The sequence below is a fragment of the Pecten maximus genome, chromosome 15 (genome assembly GCF_902652985.1).
Source record: "Pecten maximus chromosome 15, xPecMax1.1, whole genome shotgun sequence".
NCBI lineage: Eukaryota > Metazoa > Mollusca > Bivalvia > Pectinida > Pectinidae > Pecten > Pecten maximus.
The window spans coordinates 37,622,313-37,643,301 of NC_047029.1; the positions used below are offsets into that span (position 1 = coordinate 37,622,313).

Below are 20,989 nucleotides of genomic sequence, written 5' to 3' on the forward strand. Positions count from 1 at the left end.
AAAACCCCCTTAACCCCTTACACCCCCCCTACCCCCCCCCCCCGTAAACCCATAACTACCCCCGTACCCCCCCCCTATACTACCCCCCCCTTAACTCCAAAACTACCTCCCCATCCTAAACCCCCCGACCCCTTTAATACCCCCCAAACCCCCTATTCCCTCCCACCCCCTTATACCCCCTTTCCACCCCCTATGCCCCCCACCCTCCAAAATTTCCCTTTTCCCAAAAAAAAATTCTTCCCTACGAAAACCCGAGACCCCAAAATTTCCCCTTTTAATCCCTTAATTCCCCTTTTTCCCTTTTCCCCGGGGGAAAAAAAAAAAAACCCCCCAAAACAAGAAAAGGGGTTTTGGGAAAAAAGTTTTATGGTTCATTGTTATTTTTCTCCCCCCCCCTTTTTAAAAAATTTGAGAAAATCCCCCGGGGCTTTTTAAAACAAAAATTAATTTTAATTTTTAAATTAGTGTTGCTGTTTAATTTTCAGATTGCCCCCCCCCCCAAAAAAAAAGGGAAAGGGGAAAAAAATTGTTGGGGAAAAGTTTTATTACCTTTTAAAACCCAAAACCTTCAGTTTTAAATCCGAGGTCCCATGTTTTTACCAATTTAAAAAAAAGAAAATGGGGGCCCACCAAAAATTTAAAATTTTGAAAAAAGATCCCTTTTTTTCAGAAATGCGCCCCTTAATTGTTAAAAATTGTTCCCATTTTTACCGCCGGCCCCAAAAATGAATTTCAAAGAAACACCAAAAATATAAATTCAGAAAACCCCCATTTTTCCCCCGGGGTTTCCCCTTTTCAAATAAAATGGCTTTTGGGAGGCCATTTTTTAAAACTATCCAAAAAGGGAAACCAAAAATTTAAAACAAAATTCCCCCCCAAAAAAAAATTAATTTCAAAACCCAAGATGGGGGGCCCCAGGGTTTCGAGGTCCCTAATAAAAATTTAAAATGGGGATAAAAACCCTTAATAAAAAAAAAGGTCCCTTCGCTTTTACGTAAAAAAAATTAATTGAAACAAAGGGGTTCCTTGATTTTTGAAAGTTTCTCAATTTTCAAATAGAAAAAACTTAATTAAAAATTTAAAAGCCCCCTTCATTTTTTCTAAAAATGGTTCAAATTCAATTTAAAACCCCCGGGTTGCGGTTTTTTGGTCTTAAAATGAAAACTAAAAAACCCAAGGGGTTAAATGTTAAAAATTTGTTAGAAATGCATAACAAAAATTTAAAAATAGAGGTCCTTCGGCCTTTTTTGAGGGCCCCCAAAAATCATTTCAAAATAGGGACCCGGGGCCTCGCCTTTTTTCAAAAGCCCCTTCCAATTCTCAAAAAGGGGAAAAAAAAAATTTTAAAACCCCCTTTTTCCGGGGGCCCTTTAACCCTTTAATAAAAGGGTCTGGGGAAAAAGGGAAAACCTAATAAAAAATTTGAAAGCCTTTCGCCTGAAATGGAAAAATTCAAAAAAAATCAATTGGTGTTCCATTTTTTTCCCCAAAAAAAAATGCTTCCCAAACAGGGAAAAAATTCAAAAAAGGCCCCCTTAAAATGGTTTAAAAAAACTTCAATTTCAAAATCCAAAAACTCCGGGGTTGTTTTTTCCCATTATTTTTAAAAAAAAAATTAAGGGAAACCCCCCGAATTTTGAAGACCCTATATTTTAAAAAATTAAAACCCCAATGTAAAAACCCAAAGTTCGCCGGGGCCCCTTTGGGGGGGCCCCCCAATAATCCAAAAAAAAAAATTTTTAATTTTAAAAATTTAAAAGCCCTTCCGTATTTTCCAAAAAAAAAAAAATTTCAAAAAATTTGGGTGGCCTTTTGTTTTCCCGGAAAAAATGGGGGGACCAAAATTTTAAAGAAAGTCCCTTTTTTTTTCCAAAAAGCGAAAAAAAAAAATTTTAAAACCCGATGGTCCCGGGCATGTTTTTCCGGGTCCCAAAAGCAATATGACAGGGACCAAAGGGGGAACTACAATAAAATTTTGGAAAAAGATCCCTCGACTTTTCAGAAAAAGCGAAAAAAACTTAATTTAAAAAACCAGATGGTGCCTTCCCCTTGGTTTTTCATTTTCAAAAGAAAATTGAAACAGGGACCAAGGGGAATAAAAAAATTTGGGAAATTTAACTTTTGAAACAAAAAAACTCTTGAAAAATCAAGTGGTCCTGTGGCTTTTTTTTTTCATTTTTTAAAAACAATTTTTAAAAGGAAAGGGGGAACCTTAAAATTGTTAAAAAGATCCCTTTCAATTTTGAAAATCAAAACTCTTGTCCCAGAGGGTTGTAAAGTATTCAAAAGGGAAAAAATTTAATAATGGGAAAGGGGAACCTCCCCTTTAAATTTAGAAACCCTTCAATTTTCCAAAAAAAAAAATTTCAATTGTCCCAAATGGTCCCCCTTTTCTAACCCTTTCCCCGGGATAAATAGAAATGGGACTGGGGGCCCCCTTTTAAAATTGGAAAACCCTTCAATTTTCCCAAAATCCCGAAAAATTTCTTTTCAAAAAAAAAAGGGGGCCCTTTGGGCCAGGCCCTTATTTAAAACTATCCCCGGGGAAAGGGGAACCCAATTAAATTGGAAAATCCCCCTTTTTTTCCAGGGGATCAAAATTCAATTGAAAACCAAAGGGGCCCCGGGGAATTTTTTTGAGTTAAAAATTATCCGGGGGCCCCCGGGGAATTACAATAAATTTAAAAGATTTTCTTTTCGAAATACCCAAAAAACCTTTTAAAAAAGGGGCCTGGGGTTTTTTTATTTAAAATCAATTCCAAAAAAGGGAAAAACAAAAAAAATTTAAAAAGCCTCCCCCCAAAAAATTTTTAAAAAACCAAGCAAACCCAAAGGGCCCCGGGATTTGGGGATTAAAACCCCTGAAACTAAAAAAAGGGGATTAAATAATTTAAAAACCCTTGTCTTTCTGAAATGCGAAAAAACTTAATTGCAAAATAAAAATGGGTTTGGGGCCTTTTTTATTTTTTAAAACCCCTTCAAAAAACCCAAAAACAAAGAATTAAAAAACCGGGTCTTTTCGAAAAAAAATTAAATTGTCAAAACCAAAGGGCTCCGGGCCAGGCTATGTAAAAAAATTTTTAAAAAAGGGGAAAAACCCAATTTTAAAAAATTTCCCCTTTTTTGTTTTAAAAAAATTTTTAAAAAAAAAAAGGGGGGCCCGGGGCCGGGGTTTAAGTCCCCCCTTGCAATAGCAAACAAAAAGGGGCCAATAAAAATTTTTCCCCCTAGTTTTTCAAAAATGGGTAAAAAATTCAATTGAAAAAAAGGGGCCTCGGGGGGGTTTTTCTTGTTTCAAAAGAATAGCAAAAACCCGGGGGGGAAACCAAAAAATTTGGGGCCCTTATTTCCTTCAAAATGCAAAACAAATAGCAAAACCCAAAGGGCTTTGGGAAATTTTTTTCTTCCCCCAAAAAAAAACAAAAAGGGGAAAAAATCTTTGAAATTTGGGCCCTTCCCAACTTTTAAAAAATGGGAAAAAATTAATTCAAAAAAAAGGCCCCCTTTTATTTTTCGAAATTTTTAAAAAATTGCAAACAGGGGGGGGGCTTTGAAATTTAAAAAAACCCTTTGTTTTAGAAATGTAACAACTAAGTCAAAAAGATTTCCTCAGTTTTTTTCGATGGTAAAAATAAATGAAAAAAAGGAAGGGGTTCCATTGTTTGAAAAAACCCCTTCATTTTTTCCGAAAAGGAAACAATAATTTTAAAATCCGGGTTTTTGGGGAAAGTTTTTTTTGGCCCCAAAAAAAACCCCCCCTTTTTCCCAAATTTAAAAAATTTCCATTTTGAAAAGGAAAAAACCTTTTAAAAACCCCCCCGGGGGGGGTTTTTCCCTTAAGCCCCCATTTTTCCAAATAGGGAACGGGGGGGGAACAAAATTTTTTGGGAAAAAGTTTAATTTCTTAAAAATAACCCCTTTAAAAGGGAAAAAAAAGGGCCCGTGGCCATGTGTTTTGATTTTTAAAAAATGAAATTGCAAAATAAAAAGGGGCCCCCAAAAAAAAAAAAAAATTTCCCCAGTACTTTCTCAAAAAAAGCAAAAAAAATTAAATTTAAACCAAGATGGTTTTGCCTTGGCCCATGTGTTTTCGATGTTTCAAAATAAAAAGCATATAGGGACCAAGGGAACTAGGAAATTTTTGAAAGACCCCTTCAACTTTCTCAAAATGGAAAAACAAACTTCAATTGTAAAAACCCCAAGGGGGGCCTGTGGCCCTTTTCCTTGTCCCTGTTTTTTAAACAACCTGGGGCCTTTTTTGGGACCCCTTCGTTTTTTGGGGTGGTCCTTTTTTTTCCCCAAGTTTGGCGCCGTGGGAGTTTTTGTTGTTTTAAATAGAAAAAAAAAAGGGAAGGGGAAAAAAAATTTGGGCCCTTCGTTTTTCAAAAAAGGGGGGGGCTTCTTTTAAAAAAAGGGGGCGGGGGTTTTTTGACCCCAAATATCCCCAAAAGGGGACAAAATTTTTTGGGCCCCTTCGCTTTGTTTGCGATAAAAAAATTCAAGGGAAAACCAAAGGGCCTCCCCTTTTTTTTTTATTTTTCTCTACCCGGGCCGGGCCCTCTTAAAATTTTAAAAAAGTCCTTCGCTTTTGTTTTTTTTTTTTTTTTAAAAAAGGGGTCCTTCCCATTTTTTCGTTCCCCCCAAATGCTTCGGGCCTTTTTAAAAAAATTGGGGGGCCCTTTCGTTTTTAAAAAAAAAGGAAAAATTAAAGGGTCAAAATCAAAATCTCTGGGCCTGTTTTTCGATATTTTCCCAATGCAATGCAAAATGGGGCCCGGGGTTAAAAAATTTGGGGGGTTTCCCTTTCCAGTTCCCCTCAAACTTAAATTAAAATCCAAGAGGGTGTCGGCTTTTTTTGGGGGGGGCCCCCCCAAAAAAGAAATAGGCCCCCGGGGGTCTCTAAATTTTTGGGCCCTTTTCTTTTTCTCCCCCGCCCAAGTCCCTTGGGAATTTTTTTTTTCTGAGGTAAAAGGCATTTTTCAGGGGGGGCCCCCCTTTGTTTTAGGCCCCTTCACCTTTCTCAAAATGGGGAAAAAAATTAAGAAAAAAAAAGGGGTGGCGCCGGGCCCGCGTCCGGGGGCCCAGTGAAATGTTAGGGTGGGGCCATTTTTGGGAAATTTCCCCGTTTTTCCGGGGGCGCCTTTTTAAAAATGGGGGGCTTGGGTTTTCCCCGGGGGAAAGATGGTGGGGGAACCCCCCCGGGGGTGGGGGCCCCCTTTTTTGGAAAAACCCTCAAAATTTTTCCCAAAAGGATAAACAAATTAAAATTGCAAAAAAAGAGGTCCCCCCAGTATTTTTTTTTTAAAAAAAAGCAAGACTAAGGGGCCCCCAAAACCTTTGTTGGGGAAATTTTGTTTTCCCAGGGCCTTTCTTTCCCAAAATCCAAAAATTTTCCCAGGGCCGTTATTTCAAAAACTATGCAAACTCCAACCCCCCTACCCTTTTTAAAAATTTACATTCCCAAAAATGTAAAAAACCATTGTCAAAACCCCAGTCCCCGCCCCATTGAACATCGGCCCAGGAAATTCAAAATGAAAGGGAAAATAAAAATTTGGAAACCCCTCAGACCCCTCAAAAATAATCAAATTCAATTCCGGGGGCCCCTTCCATTTTTTTTTTCCCTTTTTTAAAACAATATCTAACTAGGGAAAAGGGGAAAACAAAAAAATTTTAAAAAGTCCCTTCAGTACTTTCTAAAACGTCCTTCTTTTAAAAAAAAATTGCCTTCCCATTTTTGCGACGGCCCAAAATCTTCTCCCGGGGGGTTCATTGTTTTGAAAAGGATTTCTATTTTCGAAAATTTAAAACAAATTTTGTAAAAAAACCCTTCGCCTTTTTTCTTTTCCAAAAAATTAAAAAAAAAGGGAACCCACCCCTAAATTTTAAAAATCCCTTTTTTTTGGGAAAAATTTTCTTTCCCCCCTTTTTCCGGGTGGGTTTCTTAAAGATCCAAAAATTCCCAAATTTTTAAAGGGGAACCTCTATTTTAAAAGGGGCCCCAAAAAAAAAAAATCTTTTAAAAAAACCAATTTCAAAAAAGGGTGCCTTGGGCCATGTCTTTAAAACCCGATGGGGCCCTAGAAATATGCAAACTAGGGAAAAGGGAACCTACATAAAAAATTGAGAAAGTCCCTTCGTACTTTCTCAAAAAAGGAAAAAAAAAAAATTAAAAATTAAAAATTTTTGGGTGTGGCCAATTTTTTTCGATTAGTTTAAAACCAATGAAATAGGCCCGGGGAACCTATATGAAATTTGGAAAGATCCTTCAGACTTTCTCAAAATAATAAAAACCCAATTTAAAAAAAAAGGGGGGTCCTTTCGGCCTGATTTTGTTGTTTCAAAAAAAATGCATAAGGGGCCGGGGAAACCCAGCCGAAAAAAAAATTTTTTAAAATTTTTTTAAAAATTAATTTGCAAACCCAAAGCCCGCGGCAATTTTAAAAACCCCGGGCCCCCTTTTGGCAATTGTCCGGGTGGGCCCAAAAAATTTTAAAAGATCCCTTCCCCAGAAACTAAAAAAATAAAAAACTTCATTGAAAAATATTCCTTCCCCCTTTATTTTTGATACAAAAAAAATTTGAAAAAGGGGAAAAATCTTGAAATTTGGGAAAAAACCCCCTTTTATTTCGTCTAAAATTTCAATTCAAAAAAAAGGGGCTGGCGGCCTTTTTTTTTTAAAAATCTTGAAAAACCCGGGGGTTTAAAAAAAAATTAGAAAAAATCCCCATATTCAAAAATGGAAAAAATTCTTTAAAAAACCCGATGGCCCCCGGGGCCCTTTTTTTTTGGGGCCCAAATAAAAAAAAAGGGGCCAAGGGGAACTCCCGAAATTTTTAAAAACCCCTTTTTTTTTCCAAAAAGGTAAAAAAAATTTTTTTTCCCGAGGTGCCCGGCTTTTCTTAAAGGCCCAGGAATCTCTGGGAAAAAAATCATATTTTTAAAAAACCCCTCAATTCCAAAAGGTAAAAAAATTTCAATTGAAAAAGGGGGGGGTGTCCCATGTTTTTTCGATTTTTAAAAATTAAATGCATAAGGGGGGCCGGGGGGGAACCAAAAAATTTTTAGAAAGACCCCTTCATCTTTCAAAATGCAAAAAATTAATTGTAAAACCAAAGTGGCCCTGTGGGCCCTTTGGGTTCCCATCGGTCCCAAAATGAAAATTATAACTGGGCCCAAGGGGAAAATCACTTAAATTTAAAACCTTCAGTATTTTCTCAAAAGGGAAATCCCCTTAATTTAAAATCAAAAATGGTCCCGCGGGCCATGTAGTTTTCGATTAGTTTCAAAAAAAACAAAAAGGGACCAAGGGGGAACCCATTAAAATTTGAGAAAGATCCCTTCATACTTTCTCAAAAAAAAAAAAAACCCAATTAAAATTTCCCAAATCCCGGGGCCATTTTTTTTGCGATCGGTCCCAAAAACATGCATAACTAGGGCCAAGGAAATTCAATTTAAAATTTGAAAACCCCATATTTTTTTAGAAAAATAAAACCTTTTTTAAAATAGGGGGGGCCATGTTTTTTTCGATTTTTTTAAAAAATTTAAAAATTTAGGGAAAGGGGGAACCTCTTAAAATTTTTAGAAATTTCCCTTCATACTTTTCAAAAATGGAAAAAATTCAATGTAAAACCAAAGGGGTGTGTCGGCCATGTTTTTTTCATCGGTCCCAAAATGCAATATAAAAAGGGACAAGGGGAACTACATAAAATTTTGAAAAAAATTTGATTTTAAAAAACCCCCAAAAAAATTAAATTTAAAACCCCCCCTTTTGGGGTTTTTCTGTCGGAAAAAATGCAATATGTAAGGGGCCCAAAGGGAAACCCCGGGGAAAAAATTTTAAAAATTTTAAAATTTTAAAAAAATTAAAATTTCAAAAAAAAAGGGTGGCGCCGGGGTTTTTTCCCGCCCCGCATTGCAAACGGGCCAAGGGGAACACAAAAAAAAATTTGAGAACCCCCCTTCAGTTTTTTTGAAAAAAACAAAAAAATTTTCTTTTTAAAATTTGGGTGCCCCGGGTTTATTTTTCATTTTTAAAAAAGAAAAGGGACCAAGGGGAATAAAAAAATTTCCCCTTCTTTAAGAAAACAAACAAATTCAATTTAAAAAATCCGTGGCGTTTTGGGCCCCCTTATTTTCCATTTTAAAATCAAAAAAAATAAAAAAGGGGAATCCCTAAAATTTGAAAACCCTTAAACTTATCAAAATAGGATTTTTTTTTTAAAAAAAAGGGGTTCGGCAATTGTTTTAAGCAAAATAATTGAAATCCGGGGCCCCTTTCAAATTTTGAGAAAACCCCTTAAATTTTTCCAAAAAAAAAAAACCCCTTTTTTTCCCCCGAGGGCCCCCTTTTTTTCCCGGGTCCAAAATCAATAAATGGGAAAGGGGGAACCCCTTTGTTTAAAAACCCCTTCAATTTTCCAAATGCAAAAAAAAATTTTGTCCCAAAAGGGGTCCTTCGGCCAGGTTTTTCTAGGGGCCAAAAAGAAAATAAAAGGGAAAGGGGAACCTACCCTGAAATTTTGAAAAACCCTTTAAACCCAAAAATGGGTAAAAAAATTTCTTAAACCCCCAAGGTCCGTGGCCATTTTAAAGAGGGCCCTAATCAATTGAAAAGGGGCTAAAAAATACATAAAAAATTTAAAGCCCCAAATATTTTTTGCGTCCTTTTTAAAATCAAAGGGCTCCGGGCCAATTTTCATATTTAAAAGTTTAAAATTTGGGGAAAAGGGGAACCACTATGAAATTAAAAATCCTTGTTTTTCAAAAAAAAAGGAAAAAAATTAATTTAAAAATAAAGGGGCCCGGGCCCGGGGGATTTTCCGAATTTAAAATTATGAAATGGGAAAAGGGAAACCACCCAAATTTTAAAAAAACCTTTCCTATTTCAAAAAAAAATATAAAAAACCCCGGGGGCCGGGGGACTTAAATGGAGATCTATATCTAAAAAAGGGGGGAACCCACATTAAAATTTTAAAAAGTCCTTTCGCTTTTTTTACGTCAAATTTTCAATTTAAAAAACCCCCCGGGAATTTAATTTGTTTTTTAAAGTTTTCAAAACCAAAACCCTAATTAAAAATTTTAAAAAGCCCTTCAGTTTTTTCAAAAATCGATAAAAAATTTTAAATGCAAAACCCAAAGGGGCCCTTTCCCTTTTTTTTGGTCCCAAAATCATTTCTAAATGGGACCCAACCACCCAAATTTTGGTCCCCATTTTCCCGGGGTTTCAAATTAAATTGTCCCCCAAGGGGGCCCTTTCCCATTTAAGATGGCCCAAATAAAATCATAAAAAAAGGGAACCTAAATTTGGAAAGATTTTCATATTCCCCAAAAAAAGCGAAACCAAACTTAAATTTGAAAAAAAGATCCCCTCCCTGGTTTTTTTGTTAAAATAAAAAATTCTGGCCAAAGGGGGCCCGGGGAAAAAAAATCCTTCCCGAAATGGAAAAAATTCCCCTTCAACTTCCCTGGGGGGGAAAAAATTTTTTCCATTTTTAAAAACAAATGTCTGGGCCAAAGGGAACCTCCCCGAAATTTAAAAGGCCCCTTTAACTTACTAAAAAATTAAAACTTTTAAAACCCAAAAGGTCCCCCATTGTAAACCACGGTCCCGGGGATGATATCATGGGGACGGGGGGAATATTAAAAGGAAAAGCCCTTTATTTTTAAATGGAAAAAACTTCAATTTAAAAAAACAAAACTCCTGTCTTTTAAGGGTTTTTAAAATTTGTTTCAAATGGGAAAAAGGGGCCCCAATAATTTTGGAAAGCCCCCCGGGATTTTAAAAATCTAACAAAAAATTGTAAAACAAAAAGGGGTTTGGGCTTTTTTAAATCTAAAAAAAAAAACCCCCCAAAAAAAAAAAAACCCCTTTCCCTTTCTCGAAAGGGGATAACAATTTAATTGTAAAACCCCCAAATGGTGCTTCGGCCGTGTTCCGTTTCCCCCCAATGCAATAATAAACTGGGAAAAGGGGAAAAAAATTTTTTTAAAGAACCCTTCTTTTTTTCTCAGAAAAAAAAAACTTCAATTGTCAAAAAAAAAAAGGGCTGCTTTGGGCCCATGTATTTTTGTTATTTTCAAACAAACATAACTAGGACCAAGGGGAAACCTCCCCAAAAATTGGGAAGACCCTTCAATTTTCAGAAATAGGATAAAAATTTCAATTGTCAAAACAAGATGGGCCGTCGGCCAGTAATTTTGTTTTTAAAAAAACCAAAAACCTAGGGCCCAAGGGACCTCCCCTAAATTTTTAAAAGATCCCTTCAACTTTCTCAGAATGGGAAAACAATTAAAACCAAGATGGCTGCTGTGGCCATGTGTTCGATGGCCCCAGTTTAAAATAGAAAGGGAAAAAAAGGGGAAAAATTTAAAAAAAAAGGGATCCCCTATTTTTCAGAAATGGGAAAAAAACTTAAAATTTAAAAATTGGGGGTTTTTTCCCATTTTTTAAAAAGTAAAAAAATAAACCGGGGGAAAAAAATTTAAAAAAAACCCCCTTCGGGAAGAAATACATCAATCAACAAATCCGTGGTGCCGGCCCATGTTTTTTGCATGGAAAGGGAAATTTAAAGGGAAAATACTTTAATTTTTGGGAAAACCCTTCAGTACCTCAAAAGGGGCCCCTTTTTTTTTCCCGAGGGGGGCCCGGGCCAGTTGTTTTTGGGCCCAAAGAATCTAATGGGAACCGGGAATCCCTAAATTTTTGAAAACCCTTAATTTTAAAATTTTGGGAAACAAACTCCTGAAAAACCCAAATTTGGCCCATTTTTAAAAACCCCCTAGTGAAATTTGAAAAAAGGGGAAAAATATAAAAATTAGAAAACCCCCGATTTTCCCCAATGAAAAAAAAACCTTCTTTAAAAAAAGGGGCCCGGATGGGATTTCATATTTAAAAGAATTGAAAACTCCCGGGGAACCTAAAAAAATTTGAAAAAGGCCCCGGGACCCGTGGTCCCCTTAAAGAAATAAGAGGCTTTTTTCCCCCCCTGTTTTTTGGGTGGCCTCCCCTTTTGGGGGAAGGGAAATCCTTAAATTTTTGAAAGCCCCTTGGGTTTTGGGTGGGGGTAACCTTAAATTGAAAAATTTAAAAGGTTCCGTGGATTTTTTTTCTCCCCAAAAAAATTAAATTAAAAAGGGGAATCTACATATGAAATTTGAGAAAGATCCCTTCAGTACTTTCTCAGAAATAGCGATAACAAACTTCAATTGTCAAAATCCAAGATGGCTGCCTTTCGGCCATGTTGTTTTCTGATCGGTCCCAAAATGCAATATGCATAACTAGGGACCAAGGGGAACCTACATATGAAATTTGAGACAGATCCCTTCAGTACTTCCTCAGAAATAGCGGTAACAAGAATTGTTAACGGACGGACCGAAGGACGGACCACGGACCACGGACCACGGACCGCGGACGAAAAACCCATATATCTACACACATGTCTATAAATATCACTCTATAACTACCCCACATATCTACACACATGTCTATAAATATCACTCTATAACTACCCCACATATCTACACACATGTCTATAAATATCACTCTATAACGACCCCACATATCTACACACATGTCTATAAATATCACTCTATAACTACCCCACATATCTACACACGTCTATAAATATCACTCTATAACTACCCCACATATCTACACACATGTCTATAAATATCACTCTATAACTACCCCACATATCTACACACGTGTCTATAAATATCTCTCTATAACTACCCCATATATCTACACACATGTCTATAAATATCACTCTATAACGACCCCACATATCTACACACGTGTCTATTAATAGCACTATGTAACTACCCCACATACCTACACACGTGTCTACAAATATCACTCTATAACTACCCCACATATCTACACACGTGTCTATAAATATCTCTCTATAACTACCCCATATATCTACACACGTGTCTATAAATATCACTCTATAACGACCCCACATATCTACACACGTGTCTATAAATATCACTCTATAACGACCCCACATATCTACACACGTGTCTATAATATCAATATGTAACTAACACACATATCTACACACGTGTCTATAATATCACTCTATAACGACCCCACATATCTACACACGTGTCTATTAATATCACTATGTAACGACCCCACATATCTACACACGTGTCTATAAATATCACTCTATAACGACCCCACATATCTACACACGTGTCTATTAATAGCACTATGTTGGCGTCATGTTGATAATAACCTGTTATTGATAGCGTTATCTGATACACCTAGTCAACATTAATCATTACGTTCGTTTTTGAACTATAGTTAGCTGGCTATTTTGATTATATATTTTGCCCCCTCCAGAAAGAATAGATTTTATATTAACATGCGACAGTATATTTTATAAAACTGTACACTGACCCTGGATAATAGGCCACATTTAAACAAACCTCAAAGGCGTGGAAGCAAAATATCTATTTATTTTGGCCAGCGTGGGACAACCAAGAGTGTATACATATTCACAAACATAGAATTGTCAAACCTTGATATATAGGGACAATGTGAAGATCATACATTTATCTTCTCCCTTCGTTATCAATAATATAGTCAATTATGTATTATTGTTTATCACTTTTGCACCATTACCTCCTGTAGGAAGGCCAAATGTTAGTGATGAAATAGTTCATCGTATATTGAAGAATGGGGGAAAAGTTTATGACCAACATCAATATCTCATTAGTATTCCTTCGTGTGGTATGACGTTTTGAGCGTCCGTTCGCTCTGTTGTCCTTACTGCAATTCTCAGTTTGTGAGCACGACATTACCCAGAATGATTTGTTACATATTGTCGCTGAAGCAGAGGACGCTTGATATTCCGGAATGTCTGGTTTCATGTTTTCTTTTACTCTAACGATTTTGACTGAATTGTATACAATTGTATTATCTTGTTTGTATTTAACTATCCTTGGTCCCAGGTGAAATTACCATCGTCTAGTATAGAGGATGATGTATCTCAACAATAATAAAGAATACGAAGAGTTCTTCTTCGCTATTATTCTAAAAGTTGGGAAGAAATGGCCTTGTCACATTTTCACGTTATCAATAAAAAAAAATTGTTACCTTTATAATTGTCAAACATATGCAACAGTTGCACTTCATCGTTAATTGTTTGTTTCGTGCTATTGAATAACAGATCTTTAGTCATGTTACTTTTCAAAAATGATGCATTTAACTATAACTATGTATGTTTTAATTCCTTGCAATCAAAATAACATTTTCATATTGCCATGCTCAAGGGCATCAAGTCCAACAGGAACAATCAAAACGTGCTCTTTGTGAAATACAACCTTTAACAAAGCCAATCTTTGTTCATTTTATCAATCATTTCGGTATCCTGTATATAGTTAAGTCCGTTGCAGAGGTCTTGACGAGTTCGCAGAAGATCGCTATTGGTACAAGCCTTGATAATGTACCGTGCTTGTATGGCGATATCTGACCTGTTGTTGCTGACAACACGTTGTATGTCTTCTTCCTTCAATCCAAAAAACCTCCCGAGTCGTAAAGAAACGCTCAAAGTCCTCTTGGCTACTTTTAGTACTTCAGTATCTTCCTTGAAAGAGGTTGTGCCGCTGATAACTTCTCCGGTAAATTGATAATTTCCCCTCGATGGAATTTCCTCCTGAGTAAGAATATGTAGCCCAATGTCTTTCAAAGCCTGATGTAAATTCTTCAGCTTCTCGCTATCATTCTTTCCAGATTTGGTGCTGTTCTTGTGCCATGTCCATAACAAGTGAAAGCAAATTTCATGCTGATGTTGGTGTTCTTTTTTGATGTTATTGAATATCCCAGTTTTAATCTCCAACAAGATTACCAATTCATCTAGTTTTTCCGATAATTCTGGTGCTAATGTGTCGAAATAAAATTGCCAATCTGAAATAGTAATATGACGAATTCAGTCTTATAGTCACTATCAAGCTCACCATTGCAATGTATATATACCTTCATGTGAATTGTTCAGCACCGCTCAGTTACGGCAGGAAATTCTTATGTTTAACAGTCAGACCAACAACACAAAGATATTTTTCATGTTTAAAGGAAATAATTTTGTTTGCTGTATCGTTTGTTACGAACATCTCACCTATACTTGACTGGCCTCCAGTGGCGCCACCAACTGAAAAGTAATTCAAATTTGCAAATTTAAAGATTTTAATGTAATCTTTTTAATTTTAAAGATTATATAAAGAATACAACAAACAAATAAATGTAATAGAATGCAATTTAATACCCGCACCAAGGTACAAGAATATTTATAAACCGCCGCATACAATAAATAATTACATCAGAATGAAACAAATCAACCGTGAAAAATGTCACCTTTGCATATTTAAACCAATGAAATCACTTTATAGAATTCCTACAATATACCAACAGGGACGTGTCCATCCGGGCCAACGGGAGTGGCTATATAATATATATCTGCTGTATTAAAACAAGGTACGTATGTATGATAGACATTTATACATAGATCAGAGTTTGTAATTAAGGATTTCAAACATTTGTATCACAACTGATGGATTGAAAATACACTGGTATTTTTTTATGTGAGATATTTGCATTTAAACGTCCTAAAGCGTGTTAACATATACCTTCCATAGGTGATTGAGGTTCGGAGACCAAGGAGTGTCCCTCTCCTGAGAACAATGGCGTTGAAGTACTCTCTCGACTTCCAGACACAACTTTTAATCATAAAAATAGCATCATTTAGATTAAGCCGATACATGATAAATTATCTTAAAAAAGATAAAAATCAACCGAAACACTACACAACTGATTAAACATAGCGTCATGAACACGCTGACCTATAATGAACTTTCTCCTTACATGTGTTGTTTCTTTCTGAGCACAACTTCACAGAAACATTGTAGTGACTCAATATTTTCTTTTGCTTTCAGGGATAAGCATTCGAACACTCAATAAGTATACCTGTTTCGGTTCTCGAGCCCTGCCCATCAGTTTGACGTTTGGTTGCACTCATTTTGGGCTTTTATATCCTTCGTATCAAATCTGAAAATACATCATGTAAATAATATTTCGTATTGTATCCTCTAATAACACCGTAACAGGCTGATGTAAACTATTATAAAACATTGGTTAAGTGTAGCGTACGCATGATTTTCTGTGATAATTCACGCGATGACCACCAAATCGCTTGGAGGGAAATCTTCATAAATTCTTGTTGGAGCCGTAGGATTGAATATAAGAAACTGATCTCTTCGGGAGCGATTTCTTTTCCACATCCTTTAGGGAACATACCCTTTTTACATTTTGAACCCTTGTGACGAGATATTTAATAAATGCAACATTTATCATTGTTTTGAAAATTCTGATAATTTAGAATTACAAAGGAACGTTGCTATAGCAATAATCCAGATTTAGTTTCAGTCTGGAACAAAAGCGTTGTATACAGGGAACAAGCAACCGTCTTTATCAATTTCGACCTCCTAGCAAAAAATTCTCCTAGTTCCGACCGTATTAGGAATTTTAATGTTGACCATTCAAGTTCCATCTTTCAAACCCTGTTGGTTATCATCAGCATCCTAATATTTGCCTCGGTTTCCCTCGCGTTTGAGTTATTCAGATTGTCGATGCCGACTGTTGACAATGGACAGCAATTTTAAGACAACTTATAGATAGAGTTTTAATTTGAATAAATGTCATCAAACTTGTCCAAATTACTTACGACACAAGGATTCTGTTTTCTGACGTATAAACGACACAGAGATTCTACTTTCTGACGTATAAATGACACAGTGGTTCTACTTTCTGACGTATAAACGACACAGTGATTCTACTTTCTGACGTATAAACGACACAGTGGTTCTACTTTCTGACGTATAAATGACACAGTGGTTCTACTTTCTGACTTATAAATGACACAGTGGTTCTACTTTCTGACGTATAAACGACACAGTGGTTCTACTTTCTGACGTATAAACGACACAGTGGTTCTACTTTCTGACGTATAACGACACAAGGATTCTACTTTCTGACGTATAAACGACACAAGGATTCTACTTTCTGACGTATAAACGACACAGGGATTCTACTTTCTGACGTAATAACGACACAGTGATTCTACTTTCTGACGTAATAACGACACAAGTATTCTACTTTCTGACGTATAAACGACACAGCGATTCTACTTTCTGACGTATAAACGACACAGATATTCTACTTTCTGACGAAATAACGACACAATTGTTCTACTTTTTGACGTATCAACGACACAGGGATTCTAATTTCTGGCGTATACACGACACAAGGATTCTACTTTCTGACGTATACACGACACAAGGATTCCAATTTCTGACGTATACACGACACAAGGATTTTACTTTCTGACGTATAAACGACACGCCGATGCTACTTTGTGAGGTTTACGAGTTCAAACTAGAGGACTCTATGGGGGCCGCCAATGTCGTTGTCCCAGTAAAGCTCTAGCGTTGTATGTACACCGGTGGTAATAACTATGTGTCATTGTCTATAAATAAATCACATTTGAGTACGACTATCAAAATGGTGACTGTCTTAGACCAACACCAACACTAGTTCAGGAAGTTCCCCCCAACAATATAAGCAGTAAAATAAGACTAGATCCTGTCTAGGCCTTCTTATTACAAACTGTAATTATTCTATGTAACTCATAAAGAGGTTACATCGTATGTAATATTATCTCCATACATGGGTGTATATATATACCCGAATATGAGTCAGCGAATCGGTCAACACTGGCAAGCATTATCAGTGCCACAGACATATAAAAACGTTTATAGGATGTTGTAGCTGGACAATTATCAACCCCAATACTACTCTATCTTTTGTCTAATTCAAGTTACCTTTCTCTGTGTCGTCACCAGACGTCCTGAAGATCTAGTGTAAACTAGTTTAATATCATTGAGGAAGTTAATTAGTCCCGGGGGACAAAACGGGTTAAACCATCTGTTTTTAAAATGTTTTTTTTTCTGACATACATATGTATACATATAAACATCTTTAACTTCAGATAATATCAGAAACCGAATGAAATTGTATTGATATGATTTATTCGGTTTGTGATATTATTAATACAATGCTAACACACAAAATAAACGGCCATGTACCAATTAAATGTCATTGTTCGGCAATAATGTTATTTATAGCATACATATATATATAGATTACGAATCGCCTGGCGTTAATGTTTTACGGTTAAGGACTGTTATATACTGTAGAATATATTTATTATTCATATTTGATATATTTTCTTAATCATACGCCTTCAAATAAATTTATCTCGCGGAGAAAAATCATGTCCGGAATCAAATTTAAAAGCGAAAGTAGAAATATTAATTAATAGAAAAATAGAACCCTTTATCTGTTTTAATTCCCGTACGCCTAATTAATACTTTTGTTTTGTTTTTAACGTCCTATTAACAGCCTAAAATAAATGAAAACAGTTCAAACTTGGGAGTAGAATCTGTGAGATTAGTATTATCAGACAATTTTACCTGCTCTGCCAAGACAGCACTGCTCAAACAGGTTGTTATTTAAAAATCAGGGCGACTTCTAGATAAACCGTTTCCGTGAATAGTACGCCTGAATTCACTTCGTGGAAACACACGTGACCACTAATTGTATGATATATGACGTTTACAGGGTCCGTATTAGTTACTACTGAGGATCCATATTGTCATGTGATTATAGTATCACTCGAGTGCAAATATATACAAAAATAAACAGCTTGCCTAGCTGTGCTCAAGTAATAAACAGTACCAACTATTCTATACAGTAATAGTCATATCACAGTGATTTCTCCGTTTATCTGTGTAAACCTAAATGTAAAAATACCTTGACAGAAAATTATATAACAGAACAGAATATCATCCTAAAAACTGAACGTTCCAAGGTACCTGGCCAATTAACGACGTCCACTAGTGTTGTTTCGGGGAGTTAAGTTTGCCAAACAGATCATTTGTAAGTGCAGCGCATTTCTAAATATCAAAAGTGCAACATGACAGGTGCGGATATTCCTGATCGGAAAAGATATACAGTTTTACAATAAGTGTGACAAAAGGTATCCAGTTTTACAACAAGTGTGACAAAAGGTATCCAGTTTTAAAACAAGTGTGACAAAAAATATAGTTTTACAACAAGTGTGACAAAAGATATAGTTGTACAAGTGTTACAAAAGATATACAATTTTACAATAAGTGTGATAAAAGATATACAGTTTTACAATAAGTGTGATAAAAGATATACAATTTTACAATAAGTGTGATAAAAGATATACAATTTTACAACAAGTGTGACAAAAGATATACAATTTTACAATAAGTGTGATAAAAGATATATAGTTTTACAACAAGTGTGACAAAAGATATACAATTTTACAAGAAGTGTGACAAAAAATATACAGTTTTACAAAAAGTGTGATAAAAGATATATAGTTTTACAACAAGTGTGACAAAAGATATACAATTTTACAGCAAGTGTGACAAAGATATACAATTTTACAACAAGTGTGACAAAAGATATACAATTTTACAAAAAGTGTGATAAAAGATATACAATTTTACAATAAGTGTGATAAAAGATATACAATTTTACAACAAGTGTGACAAAAGATATACAATTTTACAATAAGTGTGATAAAAGATATATAGTTTTACAACAAGTGTGACAAAAGATATACAATTTTACAAGAAGTGTGACAAAAAATATACAGTTTTACAAAAAGTGTGATAAAAGATATACGTTTTACAACAAGTGTGACAAAAGATTTTCAATTTTACAACAAGTGTGACAAAGATATACAGTTTTACAACAAGTGTGATAAAAGATATACAGTTTTACAAAACGTATGACAAAAGATATACAGTTTTACAAACAAGTGTGACAAAAGATATACAGTTTTACAAGAAGTGTGACAAAAGATATACAGTTTTACAAGAAGTGTGACAAAAGATATACAGTTTTACAAACAAGTGTGACAAAAGATATACAGTTTTACAATAAGTGTGACAAAAGACACACTGTTTTACAAAAAATGTGACAAAAGATATTCAGTTTGATAATAAGTGACAAAAGATATACAGTTTTACAACAAGTGTGACAAAAGATATACAGTTTAACAATAAGTGTGACAAAAAATATGCAGTTTTGCAACGAGTGTGACAAAAGATACACAGTTTTACAAAACGTATGACAAAAGATATACAGTTTTACAACAAGTGTGACATAAGATATACAGTTTTACAAAACGTATGACAAAAGATATACAGTTTTACAACAAGTGTGATAAAAGATGTACAGTTTTACAATAAGTTTGACAAAAGATATACTGTTTTACAACAAGTGTCACAAAAGATATACTGTTTTACAACAAGTATGACAAAATAATGATCAACAACATGTTCCTGTATGGACTGTGCTGTATGTTAACTCCTTAGTGCTGGACAGGACAAAAAAAGTCTCGGTCATCTGACTCTAAATTAAAGACCCTTATACTATTGTAGTGTGCATTCTCTGTAGCAGGTATAGTGGCACTGTTGGCCATGGTGGCCATCTTGGAATTTGGATCAACCAAAAAAATAACAACACTTGATCAAGACCATCTCAGGATCATTTCTGGGAAGTTGGAGCTGAATCCCACTGGTGGAATTTGAGAAGAAATTTGAAATAGGTGTTGTTCAGGAAGACCATGATTGTACAATCATGTTACAAAATGGCTGCCGTAGCTGCCATGTCAAAGTTTTTACGAGGCCGGAAAATAACAACACTTTGTTGGCTCTCCTTCCTTGTTTTTCAAGATGGTTTCCATGGCGGCCATCTTGGATTTCTGACCGACCTGAAAAATAACAACACTTGGTCAGGACCATCTCAGGTTCATTTTCAGGCAGGTTTCAGCTCAATCTCACCTGTGGAACTTCAGAAGAAGTTTCAAATGTGTTTTTGAAATGGCGGATGTGGTGGCCATCTTGGATTGCAGACTGACCCGAAAAATAACAACACTTGGTCAGGACCATCCCAGCATCACTTCAGGCAAGTTTCAGCTCAATCCCACTGGTGGAACTTGAGAAGAAGCTTGAAATTTGAAAAAGCACGGCGCACGGCGGACGGGGGACGGGGGACAGCGCTTTTGGTTTGTTTTTGTTTAACGTCCTAGTAACAGCCAGGGTCATTTAAGGACGTGCTAGGTTTTGGAGGTGGAGGAACCTCCGAAGACCACAAGTTCTGAAAACCCCTTGCTAAGCTTATTCCCAATACTTTAAATAAGGGCAGGCAAGCTCGCCAATTATGTATAACAGGAGAAGGATAAAATGTAGCAGCCAGACCGGGGTTTGAACCCGGACTCTCCGAACTCTAGATGGACACTCTACCACTGAGCTACCTGGTCACCGATGATCAACCCAGTTCAGTCCAGCTACACCTATACCCTCATACAGGTGTATGTGTATGGACTGTGTTTGGTGTCGTATGTATGCCTATACCCCCGGCAAAAATGTATGACGCCAAAAAAAACTTCATTAGACTGATCATCATACATGTGTAATTATGGTTTCCACAACCATTGCAATTGCGAGCTCCGAGTTCATATATTGTCAATTTGATACTTTGATTTTCGTGGTGGTCATATAACATCTTGGATTTGACTAAGCATATAATGTAGTTGGTTTTCTGATGTGCTCCTAATGTGCTCCTTGTCCCATAAAACCTACAAATAGACAAAACAAAGACCACTCTAGGGAAACAATGACTATAACAATTCTAAGATTTTGGCGGCCATTTTGCCGACAATTTTTGCTGGCCATTTTAGATTAAATTAAAGAAATGATTACTGCATTGCGCTTTACATGATCTTAATTGCATCTATAAACCCCCAAACCCCAGTAAAGACTCAAAAATATAACTCTAGAGTAATAAATAAGTAACTTAGTGCCATTTAAAAAAAATTGCGCCTCAATGACA

The 20,989-nt window shown here is 35.8% G+C and overlaps 1 protein-coding gene across 2 annotated transcripts; it reads right to left on the bottom strand.

The window, feature by feature from the left end:
- Nucleotides 1-12,446: 12,446 nt before the first annotated feature.
- Nucleotides 12,447-17,645, bottom strand: LOC117343619. 2 transcript variants are annotated; one of them, XM_033906054.1, is made up of 5 exons: nucleotides 17,530-17,645; nucleotides 14,966-15,046; nucleotides 14,629-14,718; nucleotides 14,121-14,153; nucleotides 12,447-13,912 (listed from the first exon to the last, which is right to left on the bottom strand). In XM_033906054.1, the coding sequence occupies exons 2-5, from the start codon at nucleotides 15,015-15,017 to the stop codon at nucleotides 13,332-13,334; spliced, it is 756 nt and encodes a 251-aa protein (XP_033761945.1). In that variant the 5' UTR covers nucleotides 15,018-15,046; nucleotides 17,530-17,645; the 3' UTR covers nucleotides 12,447-13,331. The 2 variants fall into 2 exon arrangements, with proteins under 2 accessions (XP_033761945.1, XP_033761946.1); XM_033906055.1 differs by lacking the exon at nucleotides 17,530-17,645 and adding an exon at nucleotides 16,879-16,997.
- Between the last annotated feature and the right edge of the window lie 3,344 nt (nucleotides 17,646-20,989).

Bases quoted from the DNA above. Each gene is read 5' to 3' on its own strand.
- LOC117343619 (XM_033906054.1), bottom strand. From the start codon at position 15,017: ATGAGTGCAACCAAACGTCAAACTGATGGGCAGGGCTCGAGAACCGAA. The intron at 14,719-14,965 runs GTATACTTATTG...TATGATTAAAAG, and splicing joins GGGCTCGAGAACCGAAACAG to TTGTGTCTGGAAGTCGAGAG. The intron at 13,913-14,120 runs GTGAGATGTTCG...TTACTATTTCAG, and splicing joins TGGAGGCCAGTCAAGTATAG to ATTGGCAATTTTATTTCGAC.